General features: G+C 43.5%; 3 protein-coding genes across 3 annotated transcripts; all 3 read left to right on the top strand.

Annotated features, from left to right (window-relative positions):
• Nucleotides 1-9576: 9576 nt before the first annotated feature.
• N7455_001765 (uncharacterized protein) lies at nucleotides 9577-9957 on the top strand (the record flags this gene model as incomplete). The annotated part of the gene is made up of 1 exon (XM_065604146.1): nucleotides 9577-9957. One exon carries the CDS (start codon nucleotides 9577-9579, stop codon nucleotides 9955-9957), a length of 381 nt encoding a protein of 126 aa, XP_065462637.1.
• Nucleotides 9958-14619: 4662 nt separating this feature from the next.
• Nucleotides 14620-14946, top strand: N7455_001764 (uncharacterized protein; the record flags this gene model as incomplete). The annotated part of the gene is made up of 2 exons (XM_065604145.1): nucleotides 14620-14766; nucleotides 14797-14946. 2 exons carry the CDS (start codon nucleotides 14620-14622, stop codon nucleotides 14944-14946), a joined length of 297 nt encoding a protein of 98 aa, XP_065462636.1.
• Nucleotides 14947-15313: 367 nt separating this feature from the next.
• On the top strand, nucleotides 15314-15898 carry N7455_001763 (uncharacterized protein; the record flags this gene model as incomplete). The annotated part of the gene is made up of 4 exons (XM_065604144.1): nucleotides 15314-15337; nucleotides 15486-15605; nucleotides 15667-15701; nucleotides 15733-15898. 4 exons carry the CDS (start codon nucleotides 15314-15316, stop codon nucleotides 15896-15898), a joined length of 345 nt encoding a protein of 114 aa, XP_065462635.1.
• Nucleotides 15899-18220: the final 2322 nt, after the last annotated feature.

Genomic DNA, 18220 nt, shown 5'->3' with positions numbered 1-18220 from the left:
ATATATTTCTATATATAACTTACAACAAAATCGTCAATCTACGGCTATCTTTACAACAAAACGTCGGACTAAGAAAACTACGACACTACCTACAAATACTGTATAAGGAGACCTTCGATACATATCTATTTCCTAAAATTTCAAAGGGCCGACCGTTGATTAAAGGGGTTGGTTCTGTCAGGACCAAACATGCGTTTATTTCAACGGTAAGGAAATATTGGTAAGCTGCATTAAGATCATGTGACAGGCTACAAGGGGGAAAGTAAGCGAGAGTTATGCTAGTGCGGATATCCAAGGATATCCGCAAATTGCGGATATAAGGATCGATCTGATATCCATTGGAGCGGATATGCCGCAGTCTAGCTATAAGTAATACGCTATATATATCTTTCTTCTAGGATATTATCTTTCTCTTTAATCTTCGATTCGACCATTCAATATACTCTAGTAGTTTCCTATATATAAGAAACATACTATAGATTATAACATCTCTAGTCTTTATTAGAGCCATAGTGAACTAAAAAAACGGTTTAGTCAAATAAATAAAATAGTCAATTTGCCTCTATTTAACGTCGGTAACCTTAAGCTACGAGTATTTATAATCATAGTAGTATTTATCGATTATATTTCTTAGCCGGTATACTCGGCGAAGTATTAAAAAAGTTAAATTCTAGCATATCTAAACATTATATAACGGAAAAAGCCAAGTACTACCTAATTAGAGGTATAAAAAAGTATTACACTATTATAGGCTTACGTTAACAAAGATTATAAAGGATCGAATCTAATACTGTTAATACTCTAAGTCTATTAAAAAAGTGAATATCTTAGCTTATCTTTATTAGTATATGAGCTATGTCTCTATAATTAATTAAATCCTTTAACCTATACGCTTAGGTATCGGACTAAAAGACTCTAACTTCTTTATTCTTAGGTACTACCCTAATATATCCTAGTAGCTGTTTTAGGCAAAGCTAGATTATATAAGCTATATAGGGAACCTAGACTATTAATTCCTTAGAGCTAATAGCTCCGATAGAGAGCAGTCTCTCTTATAAAGCGTGTATTATAGTATCGTTGTTAGTAGCATTGTCTATAGTAACGCTAAAAATACGATCAAGAAGTTTTCGTTCCTCTAGTAACCGGTATAAAACATCACTAAGGTTGTTGCCTATATAAGGACCGTATAACGGCTCAAAGCCGAGGAGCATTTCCCTATAGTTCTAATCTTTATCGATAAAATAAACTGTGATTACTATAAATACCTACTGAAATGGACTGGTCTAATAATCTAAAGCAAAAGAAATCTTAGTATCTTTAGGCAGATCTTATAACTGTAACTCTTACTAGCAATTGACTATATCCCGGAGCCGTCTCTATAAGATCTTCACTAACTAAAGCAATACGTATGAATAATGTATGCAGGTAAAACAGTAATGAATTGGACGGACTGGGGGAGAGAGAGAGAAGAGAGAGAGGTGCGGAGACTATCTGGTCTATCCTACAGGTTGATGCCCAAGGCATCCACGCAGTTGGTGCCTGAGGCATCCAACATCCCCCTCATAGACCATACATGCTCTCTATCAAATGTCCCGAATTCTGGTCGTCATAGTAAAAAACCCTGCAAATGATGCATTTCAAACATGCACCTAAACCGTGCCGATCAACTCAATGAAAACCCCATCAAATCAGACCATTCCAATCAAATTGACGAAGGTCTCAAATTGATCCTTGGCGAGTGCTTTCGTGAAGCCGTCAGCTGCATTTCTCTTGGTATCGACACGACGTATCTCCACATAACCCTGTGCAACAGCATCCTTCACGAAGAACCATCGTAGATCCAACCATCTGTTCGCTGATTTACCCCCCTTCTTTGCGAGGAGCAACTGGGAATTGATGTTATCTGTATAGATCTCGATAGGACGTTGTTCTGGCAGCATAAAGGAGCGAGCAATTTTGCATAACCACATAGCATCGCGAGCGGGCTGATCCAGAGCGCACCATTCCGCAACAGTTGTCGAATTGGCAGTGATGGTTTGTTTCTTCGTGGTCCACATGACTGGACTGCCGGCGAGGTACCATATACTTCCCTCAGTCGACTTGCTGTCTTCCCAGTCCGCATGTGAAGCATCAACATGCGCATGAAATCGTAGCTCGTCAGTGCGCCCAAGGACGATGCCAATGTCTGGCCGATGTCTTAGGTACTTAACAACGTGTTGCATGGCGTGGAGATCGTCAAATGTTGGATTTGCCAAACGATGTTGTAAGCGGGTAACTGCAAAGCGAATATCTGGCCTAGTCTTGACTGCTAGCCAGTTTAACATGCCGACCACAGAGATGTAATGATCAAATGCTTCGTCATCCAGCACATTGGCCGCATTGGCAGGTGTCTCTCTCCATGCAGCTGGCAATGGTGTATCCTTCCAACCAGTGACGTTAGATGTCCGTAACACCTTCTGTACATATGCCTTCTGAGACATTGTAATTGTATGTTTGTCGTAGTTTCTCTGGAGTGCAGACTTGAGGTACTGCTTCGGTTCACCGAGGTCTTTCAAGTCGTAGTACTGACGAAGCTCACTGACAACTTGCTCAATGTCATCATCGGATGGTGCAGCAATGATGAAATCGTCAACGTGGATCATCATAATGGTCAATTTTGCTCCGTTGCCTTTGATGTAGACACATGGATCATCGTCAAGGGGGCGGAAACCCATTTGTCGTAATCTGCAATCCATCTCTTCATTCCAGAGGAAAGCACTGTCTCTTAGACCAAACAAAGCTTGTTGGACTAGGCATACCCAGTCGTTCTTGTCTCCGTCAGCGTCTGAATATTCAAAACCAGTTGGTTGTCTCATGTAGACAGCTTCGGTGCCTTCGCGAGATGCATTCAGGTATGCGGCAGTGAAATCCACCTGTCTCCAGCGTAGACCGAAGACAGCAATAAGCGTAAAGACAATCTTCGTCATGAATTCAGCAACAACCGGAGCATATGTCTCGTTGTCGTTCTTGCTCTGGAAGTTACCGCACACCACCCAACGGGCTTTGAAACCATAGACGTAGTCCGCAGCGTTGGTCTTAACAGTTAACCTCCATTTTCCAGGTAACACTTTGGCTTTCGGGGGTTTGCGGATCAGCGTCCATGTCCCTTTGGCAGCGAGATCGTCTAGTTGCTTCTGCATCGCATCTAACCATTGATCTCGGAATTTGTCTCGCATAACCTGATTGAACGTTGTAGGCAGTTGAACGTCCATAGTATGCAGTGGCTCTCCATCAACAAGAAACGGCTCGTCAATGTCGACTGCATCCATCTGCATGATCTCGTCGTCGGCTTCAACGGCTGCTGCAGCATATCCACTAGATCCCGCAGATCCCTGTCCTCCCCCCTCCGTCAAATTGTTACCACCATTGGCATCCGCTCGTACCCGTGTGGCGGCACGATGAATGTCTCGGTCTCGTTTCTCGTATTCGACCGTAAGGTGTTTCTGCTTCGGGTCATGGTACCGGTCGGGGGGAATGCCAATATTGGCTCGTCTCGATCGACGTGGTGGCGGAATAGCTGGCGTAGCTGCTGTGTCTTGTGTAGTGGGATCGGGTGACGATTCGATTGAGATGATTTCTCGTACTGGCGTTACCTCTGATCGTGCGGTGACAGGAGTGTTGTCACGACTTGGCGAGGCGTTGTTTGGTGTAGGAACATCTGTCTGGATCGGCGAGGAGAAAGGGTATTGGTACTCAACTGTCTGTCGTACAGGCGAAGGTGTGGTGACCTCTGCTACTGCGGTAACAGCTCTCTCAATTCTGTTAGCTTCATTCCGAACATCGTCCATTGTTGCTGAGATGCGAGATATGCCAGATGTCAGAGCTTCGAGTCTTTTCCCCAGGTCTTCTCTTTTCCTTCTAAAAGATGAAGCCTGTAGAGTGTTCTCACTCGTAGAATTGTCTGTGATCTCTGTGATCCTTGCTCCTGTCATCATTGGCTCTTCTTGCACAGTAGGAAGGAGTGTACGGAACAGTTTCCGTCGAGCTGATGGCGGGGCAATTGATCTCTGTTGCGAAGGTTTGCGTGGTGTTGAAGGCATTGTGGACGCGCTTCCGTGAATCGTCGGAAGATGGATCGTCGACGGCGTGACAGGTTGTTGTACAGCCATTTGCACTGGTGTCTGTACTGGCAGAGTGCTTGTTGATTGTGTTCGTGCCGGCAAAGTGCGTACGACCTGTTGTTGTGTCTTCTCTGGCTTAGAGATTTCATCATTGTTCATCGACGTGACAGGTATGAATTCAACGGCATCGTCGTCGTCAGGATCCTTAGGATCAGTAGGATCATTGACAATCTCAATTGGTCCCAGATCATCATCGTCGTTATCTCCATGTTGTGGAAATGTAACATCACGAGACATTGTCACCTTCTTGGTGACTGGATTCCACACCTTGTAGATGTGACCACCGTCCCCCTCATAACCGACGAGCATTCCCTTCCATGCACGTGGTGTTGCTTTCTTTGCCTGTACCCTCTTAGCCTTAGGAATGTGCACATATGCAGTTGTCCCCCATGGTTTGAGATGCTTGAGAGAAGGCTCTGGGTTCTGAATATTGAGTTCTTGACGCCAGTGCGTCAGCGGCGAGATCTTGTACTTCGGATTGACAAGACGATTGTTAATGTAAATTGCTGTTTCAGTGGCGTACGGCCACATGTCTTCCGACATATTGGCGTCAATGATCATCGTTCTCTGGATGTCATTAATATGACCACCAAAACGCTCCACGGTGCCATTGGGCTCTGCGGTATACGGAGGTGTGACTTCAAAGGTCATACCCTGTCTCTCACCCCATGTGATAAACTCTTTGAATTCCGTACCGCCATCTAGGCGCCATACACCTGGGTATCTGCCTGTGAGAAGCTTGATTTTCTCGCAGAAAGCAGTGAGCTTGTGGTAGGCATCGTTCTTGTTCTTTAACATGATTCCTTCCATGAATCGTGTGGCATCATCGACGATAGGCAGCCAGTAGCTTTCTCCATTTGGTCCGGCAGGTTTCATTGGCTGTGTGTCGACATGAAATTTCCATCCAGCGTCTTGTATTCTGGTTTGTGGTTGACGAGAGATCTTTAGCTTCGATTTGCCAAGGAGACAGGCATCACAGTCAAATTGTTCAGTCCCGTATTGCTCTTCGTCACCGAGTTGTTCTGCATGGTGTAGTGTAGAAGCGATTCGTGCCTTTCCGGCGTGTCCGAGGCGGCGATGAATGTCGTATGCGGTCACTTTGCTGACGAAACCGACGTTGTCATCATCTTCAGATTCTGTCATATTTCCGAGATCGAAGTCGTCAGGATCCGGCAAGGTGTCATCGGGATCGCCGACTATCTCGTCAGGATCGTATCCGATGTCGTTAGGATCGTAGTCATTGGGATCCGGATTTGCTTCATTGGGGTCATCGAACTGCACTTGATTGACGTAGCCGATGTCGTCTTCATCATCTGAATCTAGACTCGCGTCTTCGAGATCATTGTCGTCCTTCGGACTGACAAGGTATGGGACACCGGTCAACGTGTCCGCGTATCCTAGAACGTCACCTTGTCCATTGGTAAGGTACTTTGTGCGTGTATCGTAGGAAATGTCTTGTTCATCCAGAAGCTTTTGCATCCCAAACAGCTTGCCGTGACCTCCAGGTGTGTAGTACCCAGTTGTCATGAATGTGTACTCTCCTCCGTCAGGTAAGGCAGCTCTCACCATCACCTCTCCATGGCCTAGCGTAATGACTCTATTTCCAGAGTAATCTTTGTACGCGTAGGCGTCTTCTGGACGGTCGATTTGGTACGTATGGAAGTCGTCGAGATCGTGCGTCAATGTCTTGTCAGAACCAGTGTCGAGAAGCCAGTTGTCGCATCTGTCGACGGCTTTGGCAGCAGCGACGATCATATTGCTATGTCCATCCGGCTGGCGTTGTGCTCTCTGGATGGCTTTTGAATAGGCCCATAAATTACCTGACGGCTCCCATGCAGCCGGCGGATTGCTGCTAAGGTATGCACATCGTTTGGCTGGGTGTGGGCCAAAGCCGCAGAAGGAGCACATAGTGTTGGCTTCGTCCTTCTGACTGCCATTACGCATCTCGCGAGCGTATTCGTGTATGTCTTTGCCGTCGGGAGGTTGCTTGCGAAGACCCCTCTTCTTCTTCTTGACGGCAGTGTCTTTGTTAGTATCATCATCGACGGCGTCTTTGTCCTTCTCTTTGGACTCAGTTTTGTCGTTGTGACCGCTGCGGCCACCACGATTTCCTCCACGTCCACCACGTCCGCCACCCCGGCCGCGACTGGCATTGTTGTAGACGGCGTTGGAGGTTCCTTCAATAACAGATGCTGCCTGAAGTGCTCTCCAGTACTCTTCGACCTTGGCTAGATCTAGCTTCTTGGGTTCCAGGCTAGCGATTTCTTCTCTGATGAATTGAACCTTCTTGATCTCCGAATCAAGGTTTCGTAACGACAGGGACAAGGCGTGTGATGGGTGTGGTGCAACTTTGAATCGAGCGAGTGCATGATACTGACGACGGAATGCGTCAATGTAGTCGCTAGCTGAGTTGTAATCTGATCGCTTCATGGTATCGTATTTCTTCATATCGATCTCTGCCGATTGCATCCGATCTCCTCCTTGCGTCAACGACATAAGCATATCGCACATTTCGTCAGCGAGCGTTGGGATCTCTGGCAAAGTTCGCAGCTTGCTTTGCAGTGTTTTGTCAATTTGGAGATACATCCAGCTTGCCACCAGGCGAGACCAGTAGTACCAGCATTCGGCGGTGACATCTTCCTCTTCAGGGCGAGGAATGTCGCTGTCGATGAGCCATTCCAAGCGATGCGGAGTCAATTGGAAAAAGACCGATTGTTTCCAGGCCGAAGGGTCAGTCTCATTGTACTCCAAGATTCCAACCTTCTGGATTTTGACTGCTGCAATTGTTGGAAGTCGTTGTCCCTGATGGGACGGCTTCTTGCTCCATCCCCTAATGCTCACAACACGTGTAGACGGGATGGCATCGTCCGATGCGACAGCATTCGGATCGATCGGGTTCGTCGATGGGACGGAAGGGTGGGGACCGGTGTCCCCCTCGCTCTCCGAGTCGACGGCGTCGGCCATGATTGGCCGAAAACGAAGCTTTTACGGAGCTAAAACCGGCGGGTGATGAAGGATTTCCTGGATGTAATTGGCTGATCAACACAATGTCCCACGCACTGGGGTGGGTCCACACTGTGGGGCGAGATCGTCAAAAATCTCCAGATGAAAATAGCTTCAGAGTAAAGAGTTGCTAGTGGTCCAACTAGCAGAAAAAAGAGCTCATAACCTAAAGCAATACGTATGAATAATGTATGCAGGTAAAACAGTAATGAATTGGACGGACTGGGGGAGAGAGAGAGAAGAGAGAGAGGTGCGGAGACTATCTGGTCTATCCTACAGGTTGATGCCCAAGGCATCCACGCAGTTGGTGCCTGAGGCATCCAACACTAACAGGAGTTCCAATTCTCCAGGACTAGAATATAAAAGGCTAAATAGCCTCTAAAATACCAGGTTCTCTACCGTCTAGAAAGACAAACGAAGATACGTAATTATCTTTAATATTTACTCCTCGATTTGAAATATTGTTACTCTATAGATATTAGGTAAGTCTCTCGTAAAATGGTTCTATAAAGAATCCGAAATTAATAACTGATTAAATCCCTTTTTCTTCCCTTTACGATAAGTATTAGACTTTTTATATCTACTTATAGCGCTTATCCTATTCCCCTTATACTGTGGATGATTAAGTATAGTAAGATAAGCCTAGCAGATAACTCGAGGACGCCTAGAATCAATATCAGCTACCTAGTCAAAGTGTTTCTATATATTAGTATAACGCGATCCGGTAGACTATTTGATCTAGGATTAGCCTTCTCCGTTTAGCTTTTAGCCGTACTCTATTTCCTTCTACCATTTAAGAAACTCTATCTCTAGATACGACTTATACGTAATCCATTTCTTTCTATACTAAGGTCCTATACGTCGGAGTATCGCTAGAGGTCTTCGAGTAGTTATATTATAGGTTTTACAGGGTCCTATTAAAGGCTACGGTCTATCTTAGTATATATATAGGTAGTGCTATAACACTTAGAGGCTAGTAGAAGGGACCATTTTCTTATAGAGGATTGAATATCAGAATCTAAGAAGCCGTTAGATAACAGCTTAATAGAGAGCAGTAGACTAAAAGGCCGATATATTAATCGCGATAATAAGGAAGAAGACACTATACTAAAGTAAAAGGCTACTAGTATTAGAAGATAGGGATTTTTTTTATCTTAAGTACTTGATTATAGATTTTATTCTAGTCGCGTCGTGCGTTTGGATCTATCTATTCCTAAGTCGCGTAAAACCCACAGGTACCTAAAACCTAACCTAATCTAATCTAACCCGCCCGGAGATAAATACGACTTTAGGAGGACACTGAGAAGGTCCAAATCACTAATTTTAAATAATCGAACTAAAGATAATATTTTTAAGCTCACTCGAAAGATTCTCAATTAATAAATTTATATAAAATCATTAATATAGCCTATAATCCTTTCAGATATATAAAGCAGGGCGATAAGGGCAGTGATCTATATATAGAGAATATATATTTCTAGGTCGATGGCGTTGATTGTTTTAGTATAATATCCACTCAAAAGCGTGACAGAAATAAATGACCAAAATTACACTAGATGACTAATCAAGTTTATCCACGATTTATGCATGTTTTTGGGTATTTTGGGCAACCCGCGGGTACCCGCCAAGAACCCATAGGCGGGTTCATCAAGGCCAAAACCCGCGGTGGGTTGCCCATGGGCGGGTAAGGAAATTGAAAACCCAACCCAAACCCGCGTTTGGCGAGGTCTAAACCTCACGCGGTTTGCACCTGACCGCCGAGATTGGGTGCTCTACGACACCACCTAGGATAACGAATTTCTATCGTGGTGGCTGGAGACCGACTATGGGCAACGGCTGACCAAAAATGGACGATATAATTTCAGATAGTCAGTTGAGTCGCGTTCCTCAAAGGTGTGGAAGCACTTTGACCAGGTGGCAGAGCTCAGGTCTGGTCGACCCAAGGTAGTTTGCCGGACTTGCTTCACGCCGTTTAATCACCCACATTAAGCCGTATCACAAATCCCATGGAACAAGCACAATGGGTAAGCACTTGAAGTCCAAGTCATGTCGCAGAAGCGTGGAGAAGGAGTCCGTTCCTGCTGCCACCCCAGGCCCAACCCAGGCGGCCCGTGCGAGCTTCCCGCCCATTGGGAGCAGAGTTACCAAGACACAGCTCAATAAACAGCTTCTGCGGACAATCAAGTCGGCACACCTTTCTTTTGAGCTCATGGAAGAACCCACATTTTGATAATTGTTGGATCTAGTCTATGCCGGACCTCAACTTTTGGAGATTCCCTCATCGAAGCCGCTCCGCCAGCATATGCACGACATGGTAACCACCTACCAAGAGTCACAGCTGCAGGACCTTCCCGGAGATTCCAAAGTATCGATTGCTTTGTGCTGTTGGAAAAGTCCGCTCGGGTAGGATTTCATGGCTATCACTGCGTATTACTTTGACAAACAGTGGAGCTACCGGGAGGTGCTGCTTGAATTCGAGTTACTTTGCAGGCCCGAGACAGGGACTGACACCGGCGATCAGATACTTGGACTCATTGAGGAAAAAGGGCTGCTTCGTCGGATTTTCAGCGTCACGATCGACTATAGGGTCGATGAGAATCTGGTGCTGTCATTACAAGAGAAGCTCATTTCTTCTGATGGACTCAGCTCTTGGCAGTGCTTTATTGGGGTTCCTGGAACAGTGCAGGCCATTCAGCTCTGTCTTCGGCGGTATATCGAAAACATCACAAGCTCCCCAAAAGGGGAAAGGGTTGAGAATGTCCGCGCAACATCACACGCCAATGACTGTGCCTGAGCGCTTTTTCGCAAACACTGACAAGCCACCTCCTCAAATCCAAGCCCAACACAACTGTGCACGGCCGGCTGATCATATCTAGCTGGTTCTAGGATGATATCTCGAAGCTGCTCTTTGGGCCAATGGCTATCTTCAAATAATTCCACAAGCGTCCTGAGATCTCTCAATATTGGCTTCTCGGATCTGGCGCAGATTGGGACGATGATTCGAAGTCATTTCCTTGGCCACGTTCTCTTGAACAATGTAACAAGATGGCCAAGGCTTTGTAGTGATGGTCTTGCCTTGCTTTTGAGGAAGGCGATCAGAGCCTGAAACAGATCCCATTGACAAAATGCGAATGAACCCAAATCCTCTGTAGAAACCAATCTAGGACATCATATAGCAACTCGGTGGGGAGTTCAAGTATCTTTGCGGGGGAATGAGTGCCATAGAGTCACCCAGATTTGCCATAATCCTGGGGTTGGAGTTCGAACATTGGGTTCATGAGCGCTCTGTATCTGATTCTGTTTGGTATCTCGCATAGGCGGTAGCAGTTCGCGGGTAGCCATCTCGCGGCCGATTTGATGGTCACAAAGTACTTAGTCGCTAACCGCATGAGGGTGAGGTCACAGGGAAGACTTCTGAAAATAGTTGCAAGTCCTCGCAGGTGACCATAAAAGGTCTTAAGCAAATATATCGTCAGTCGTTGCGATTGAATCTTGCTAAGACCTGAGCTTCTGGCAATATATCACCCCCCAGAATCAAATAGCCAGTAGTAAAATGCATGAGATTGTGGAAGACTTAATCATTGCTAGAAACATGCGACAAATCTCGCCTCGGCCTCTCAACGCGCCAATGGCCATAATTTGATGTAACTAGACAAAGTTTTATTATTTTTACGCGGTCCAAAAGCATTCAATAATAGCGGGCAAAACTCTTGAGCACCACTGTCAAGTGCGGCGATAACTATCCGCCACTTTATTCGCGTTGAGGCAGACGCAGAATCCAGACCATGCTGGAAATTGGATATCGAACCACTCAGGCTGTTTATCGGGCTTGATATTCACGCTGAAAAGCGAATGAAAGGATGAACAGGCCTTTTCTTATTTTTCTACTCACCCTCCTCCTTTTTTACCTAACCTTTGAATTTGAATCCGGTGTGCCAACCCTCAGGAACTTGATCCATCACTGAATATTGAAACATCTACCTTGCGAAGACAAAATCAATAATGATGTCAATTGACAATATACATTGTCCATGAACTTTGTGTTGCCACACAAGCCTTTTTTAGCACATGTGAGGTAGCTAGAAATCATCCCTAGCCTGCTATGAACTAGCATTAAAGGACAGATCAAATCCCTGCTTACCCTGTGGCATTATGTCCCTCCCAACTCTCGTCAAATTGGTACTTTCTTCACTTCTATATTTCACCACCAGCCTTCACCATCAAGTTTTGAACAAAATATACAAATCAAACAAGAATGGTCTATACCCATTATTTCAATAATTACCTTGTTTCAAAATTAATAAACTATGATTTAGATTTCAATCTTCACACTATCTAGCAAGACTCCTCTAGCATACTAATACCGCCCCCCTATCTCACCATCAACCACGATAAGGCTCGATAGATTTCTCAGATAAAAATAAGCCTACAAGATATAAGACTTTAATATCTTCCTTAATCAAATTCTTTTTTCATCTCACTTATAAAAAGCTATCAGCCTTCAAGTAAACTAGTTTAGACCCTCTATCTATATCTACTTAAGCTAACAACTTATTCCTCTACATATCAGCTTTCACTTTCCCTAAAGAAATACACTAAATAGAATTCCAACTAGTCCACTTCAACCAGAAATCTAGCAAAAATACAAGACAACATCTCTTCTTTCTAACCCAAACTAAAACAACCAAGTAAAATCTCTATTAGATACACAAACAATTGCTAGATACGATCTCATAATATAGTATTAGTACAAAGGGCACTAGGTTCCATCTATCCTTTTAGTCTCACATAGAACCCACACCACATCCCACTCACTTGACACTTCCTTCACTAGTTGTACTACCCACAAAGGTATCCCTTGAACCAAGGTTTTTTGTGTATAACATACTGGGCAACTACAAGTGGGATTAGCCCAAAATTGCATTGTTATTCAACATTTTATAGTGACCATGATTTTAGAGAGGGGCTATTCTATATATTAAATTTTGTAAATACTTCGAAATAGAAGATGCTTTCTAAGCAGTAATTTACTTGATTCAAAAGGTCAACTATAATTCTTCTATACTGAAATAGGGCACCTCGCCTCAAATAGATAGCTTTTTACCCTTCTCTTCCATTATCCAAGGATCCTGTAAGATTGAGGCTATAATGGTAGCTCCAGTTATCAAGTACACTGAACAGTCATTCCCAAGATGATTCTAATATCTACTTAAAAAAGTGTAGCCTAGATGGCTCTTTATCATAGTGAACCTAGAGACCATCTCTCTCTTTTCTTAGATATGTACCAGCCTCCTTCAAAACAAGGTCATCCTACTCCAGCTTCTTGCCATTAATATACTTAGACATACACAACTCCTATACACATTAATAGAGTCCAACAAATCGAGTTACTAGAAAGACAAACTTAGACTCGTCATACTTAAAATCTACTAGAACCTTTAAGATCAATTAAAATAACTTAATCGCTAGGGTGTGTCTTGTTATAGCTTCTTACAATAAAGTAAAAGGCTACGATAATTAGTAAAAGCGTTTAAAGCTAAATTATTTCATTTACCAATAGCACATGATCAGAACTTTCCTATAGTTTTTCTTTCTCACCAAAGATGGACAATTTACTAGATAGCTAATCTCCTTCTTTTTCCTGATATGACACACTGTTCAAGATATCCATTTTGTCCACAAGAGAAAGTCAATAGTCTAGTCAATACAATTTTCATCGATCTTCAGTCTCTTATAAACTATGTAGATATACGTGTATAAATCATGGGCTGGATTTTACAATCACCACAACAGTCAATCGAAGCAGTCAAATTCTCATTGGAGTCAGTCTACTTTTCAGTAGGTTCCTAGCAGTGTATTCAGCATTAGGGATATTAGTCAGGGAACTGATCAAGCCTCACAATATTAAGGGCCAGAGATCAACGCTTGTTAAAGATATACATTTCAATCAAACACCTCTTTCCCTTTTATTGAACGCCTTAGAAAATTTGACAAATAGAACATTATAGAATTTATCATCATCTAACAAAGAAGTTCAGAAAAGAAATCAATTGTTTTTTTTAACAATATATTTAATAGCCACAAGTTCAAAGATTGAGTATTGACAATGTTAAACTAAGCTTCAACAGGTTAACAAGTCAAACATATCCTACTGTGACCTCACTTTCCGCAATCTCGTCAGACAGACCTACAGCTCAACACAGCCAATACTACACTAAAGTCAGGCCAGGGAAAAATTGCATGACCTCTCAAAATAAAATTATAGGCGCTTTTCAATAATTCAATATTCAATTGCTTACATATAAAGTATCAGAACAAGAAATCCAAGCCTATCATTATATATTGAATATACTCAGTGCCTCAATTTATAAGGGCAGTAAGGGATTTAATAGTTAGCCAATACTTATTGACCAACTTAATATGCTATTGCTCAACACAACTCTTATTTGTCTCTCTCGCTAGGTATCTAATACTTGAAAGATGTCCCTGTAAATAGTTGCAACTAAAAGAAGACCTGGGTTTCAACAGGGCTTAATTAGGACAGGTGTTCTTCAATGCTGCCTGCCTAGCTTCTAATTAATAGAAGCCAAGAAGTCTATAAAGACTTCCTCTACTCCTAGCAACCTAATTTATCCCCTTGGCTCTGCAAAATCGAGCAGGCTTGTGTCTGAGTCACTTGATAAGTTCTCCCCCTTGACCTGGTACTGAAATTTCCACTGTCCTGACATTTATAGAATACATTGTGGACCAGTTACTCAGATAGTGTCCGTGATAGATATGATTCCCACTAGATACACTGCCATTCACCCTAGCCAATCAAAGATACAAGTTTTGAGTTAGCTGGTCTAATTGTCCGTGCGACGAGCTCTCCGCCATAGCAGCCGACTGAGCTTATCTATTGTACAGCCCATGTGTGTATTTCCAAGAAAAAGCTTGAATACCCACGTCACACATATGTAAACCTTAGCTTGACCTGTCTGAATTCTACTGATCCTGAAAAAGATGCGATTCCTATAGAATCGAGGACATTCGACAACAATGTACGAGCGCAAGAGTCACAGCTCTTTGCTGTCTCTTCGTCCCTAGTTTTGGCCACTAAAACATGCGAGTCATGGATTATCCCGTCGATCTACAAGCTAGTGAATGATAGTGAACTATTGACATCGCACCAGGGCCGAAAAATATAGAATCCTGTTAGCACTCTACACAAAGCCATGGCTTAAACACCATTCCCGGCCCCGTCGCTTCAAACCACGCAACCTACCCCAGGTGAACAATATAAACCAGAGGAGCGGGCCAGTAACGGATGTGAGAATCTGATTGAGCTTCGCTGCATAAAAGGCTGAGACGTCCATTCTTCGTGGTAATGTGAGTGATTTATCGTGCCCTCTGCTGCGCTATATCAGTTGTTTGCGATGTTTTGTGCTTCAAATCTTGAATACCATTACTAAATCTTATGTCAGGAGTAGCCATCGCCACTGTGCAACATACCTGTTGGGAGTCCTATCGCTGGATCGGAGATAAGACCATGGTGGCACTACAACACGTGCCCATCGCATCTTGCACCTCGACCTCACCGCCTCCCCACTACAAACAGCGGAGTGTATGAACCTCTCGCTGTCCTCCTCACTAGATCTTATCCCATTATGACTATATATTTTCCTATCACAGGTGGCTCATCACATGCCTTCAGAAGTTGCCTAGTGTACCCAGCGCGGCTTATTCGAAGCAACAGCCAGAGAATACAAGAAACTGGATACAATATCATGTCAACATGGTATAAATAGTGATTGCATTGATGAAGATAAATGTAAGTGATCTCGTCAGTACAATATGACCACAAAGCTAATTAGTCATTTCATCTCAAGCGAACATTCTGCGAACTTAATGAATAGGCAAGTTATAAAACTATCGTCCCACTGGTAAGCCTTGCTAACTCAGATCATACAATAGTGCCCCTCATATTCTCGTTAGTCGAGTCGAATACAAAGCAAGGGATCTTATCTTTACAAGCCTCCCTAAATCAATGTGATCACAAGCTAGCTAGCCCTTCCTTATGATCATTGATGATATAGATAAGGAATGACTGGAATGTTTATATTGTCTCGGCCCTTCTTTTAGTTGACAGTATGCATCAGTAATGTGCTGATATGTCTATCAATATAAAGTCTAAGGTATGATAGGCTATACTATTGTTAATCTCAGTATTTGAATATCGCAGAAGAATAGGTTCCTTGTGGATCAAATTCCTGGTGTCCAATGGGTGATATTCATTGTCCTCAGTTGACCTCTCACATCTTTTCAATCCTAGAACTCAAAAAGGCCAAGGAATACTATGGTTTTGTCCACAGCCCAGCATTTCAGAAGCAACAGCCAGAGAGCGCGGTGACCCAGAACACAACACAGCGTGAATGGTGCTGCATTGCCTTGCCAAAGAGGATTGTAAGTGATCTAGTTGGTAAGTTCATATGACCACGCAGTTTACTAATCGTTTCATCTCAAGCATACAAAGCGTGCCCTCTGCAAACTCTATGGAAGGTAAGTCATAACAACTCATCCAAGTGGTAAGCCTTGCTGGCCCTTATCGTACAACAGGACGCCCTCGTGTTGCCGTCATTCGAATCAAATGCGAAGCGAGCGAATGTCTTGTCTGCTTGGACTCCTCTATACCGATGCGATTATATGCTGTCTTTCCGTTCCATATGACTACTCGCATTGACAATGAGTCAGTATAAGCTCCATATCGTCTACCACGGCCCTTCTCTTAGTGGATTCTGTGCAGCAGTGTTCTGATGCGTGTCGGTATTCGAACATCGTGAAACAAAGGCCTCCTTGTGGATTGATTCCTGGCGTGCAATGGGTGACAATCAATGTCCTTGGTTAGTATCTCGCGTCTTTTCCGTCTCGGAACCCCAAAAGACCGAGGATGCTGGAGGTTTTGTCTAGGTGAGCCATACCTTTGCAGACGGCCAGATTGTTAGTACAAGTCTGTGTGCAAGGAGAAAATGAGGCAAAGGTCCCGTCATATCGGGCCCACAGATTAACATTGCCATACCAGCTACAACGCAAGAAAGGAAACGGTCTGGTCACGAGTCACAGCCGAACCAACCAAAGAGCCTCGAGCTAAGAATCACCAATTGACACTGTTTTACCTGATCGTACTCTGCCTTGCTGAGCTGTTAAACGTATTCAAGCGGGTGGAACTAGCAAACGGAAACGAACGAGCGAAATGAACCAACCGGGCATACACAACGCTGCATCGAGAGCACCGCTGGGACTGATGTGTCTTTGGATTTCATTGCATCTGCAGGTTAGTCGAGCCGAGCGCGTGTATATCTCACTAAAATCGTCTGTTGGCATATCGCGTGCATGTGGTTCTCTCAGGGAATGGCTGAGCTCTCTATGTCCCCTACATCGCCTGTTGTTGGGCATCAAATGTAGGTTGTCAACCCTCACCACGCCCTAGAAGACATTTGGTATATCACTGTTCAGACAGAGCCTTTATAAAGGTAAGTTAGATATCTACACAACTTTACTCTGAGCCATTATGTGCAACCTCTCTAACTATCCATGACAGCCTATGCTCAAATTCCCATTCCTAAACAACATCATATATTTACTTTCGATGACACTGGTTACACACATGTCTACTGCAATACCAATCCAAGTAGATCGCATCACCAAAATCCATCATAAATGCTGGCGGAATCATCTTTACCAGATCTGGTCCAGATGGCAATTGCCAGGCCTGATCAAGCTACAACCATATTCTCTACACAGCAAAGTACATTTAATCACATGGACTCGGACACCACGCCCAAAAAGCAATGGTCACCAATTCAAGTCTAATATGATTACTACATATAAGATAGGCTCACAATATAAATCATAATTACTATAACTGACCAAGGTACAACAGCTCCTAAGTAGAAACAGCCAATCGGAAATTTTTAAGCCAAGCCCCTCAATTTCTTCGCTCTCTTTATTAGACATCAACTTGGCTCACAACCATTATATATATAGACATTCTACAGCAAAGTAGGAGTAAGTGACTTACAAGCCGCCTAAAGCAGCAAATTTGACAACGCGAGGAACAGTCTATCGCATCACCATAATTATCTAAGCAACATAGTGTATTTTGAGCGCTCCTCATTCAATGCTTTATCTATACCTGCTAGGTCTGATTGTGGGTGTTTTGCCTAATTATAGCTTCATCAAGGGGTATTGGTATTTACATTGGACCAGCTCAATCGAACTAGAGGCAGTGTGCGAACTTAACTGGGTAAACGCCAGGGGGACCATCATAGCAAGTGATGCCAGATGGTACAGAATGAAATGATGATGTCTGTCATATGTAGACTTCCAGACTGGCCCAAAAGCCCAAGGTCTAACTCGACCTGACCCCAACCTGCAGATGGGCTATGGGCCAAAAACAATACAGACATGCCAATTCTTTGCATTTGCATAAAAAATGCAAATTTTCCCAGTATCAATTATCTATGGAAACGACCACTCATTGTGGGAAATTAGCTAGCTTTCAGCATGAACTTGATCCTACAAGCCTACAGATAAAGAGTTCCATTGATGACAGTGCCAAATTTCGATAGGAAGATACAGAAGATACACTTGCTTCTTACATGACATATATATATATTCATTTGGTGACGTTCACAAATACTCTAAGTGCCAAAATAGTACAAACTGCTAGACAAATTTAACTTTTCTTGATAACTTCTATGCAATCGGGTTTATAGCATAGTTATTGTTTTCCATAACTTTTAGCGCCAGGTTGTTGCCATTGAATATTGATATCTTGCTTTTTGGAGTAGTTAAACCCCCAGATTGAGCCCAGGAGAATGTCAGGCCATGATCTGGGCTGATAGACTAGAATATGCATTAAAACCAGACATTAATCAGCAGGGTGATGAGTGTCATTACCATTGCTGTGTACATAGATATGTGCTTGGTTGGGTTTAAGCAACCACTCAACTTCACCGTCTGGCCATATACCACAATACACACATCAACATCCTCGTCCATACTATAGTCAACATTCA

The sequence above is a fragment of the Penicillium solitum genome (assembly GCF_028829755.1).
Source record: "Penicillium solitum strain IBT 25940 chromosome Unknown utg000001l_segment0_segment0, whole genome shotgun sequence".
Lineage (NCBI taxonomy): Eukaryota > Fungi > Ascomycota > Eurotiomycetes > Eurotiales > Aspergillaceae > Penicillium > Penicillium solitum.
The sequence above is the reverse complement of the archived record's forward strand: the minus strand, read 5'-3'. Positions and strand labels throughout refer to the sequence as shown.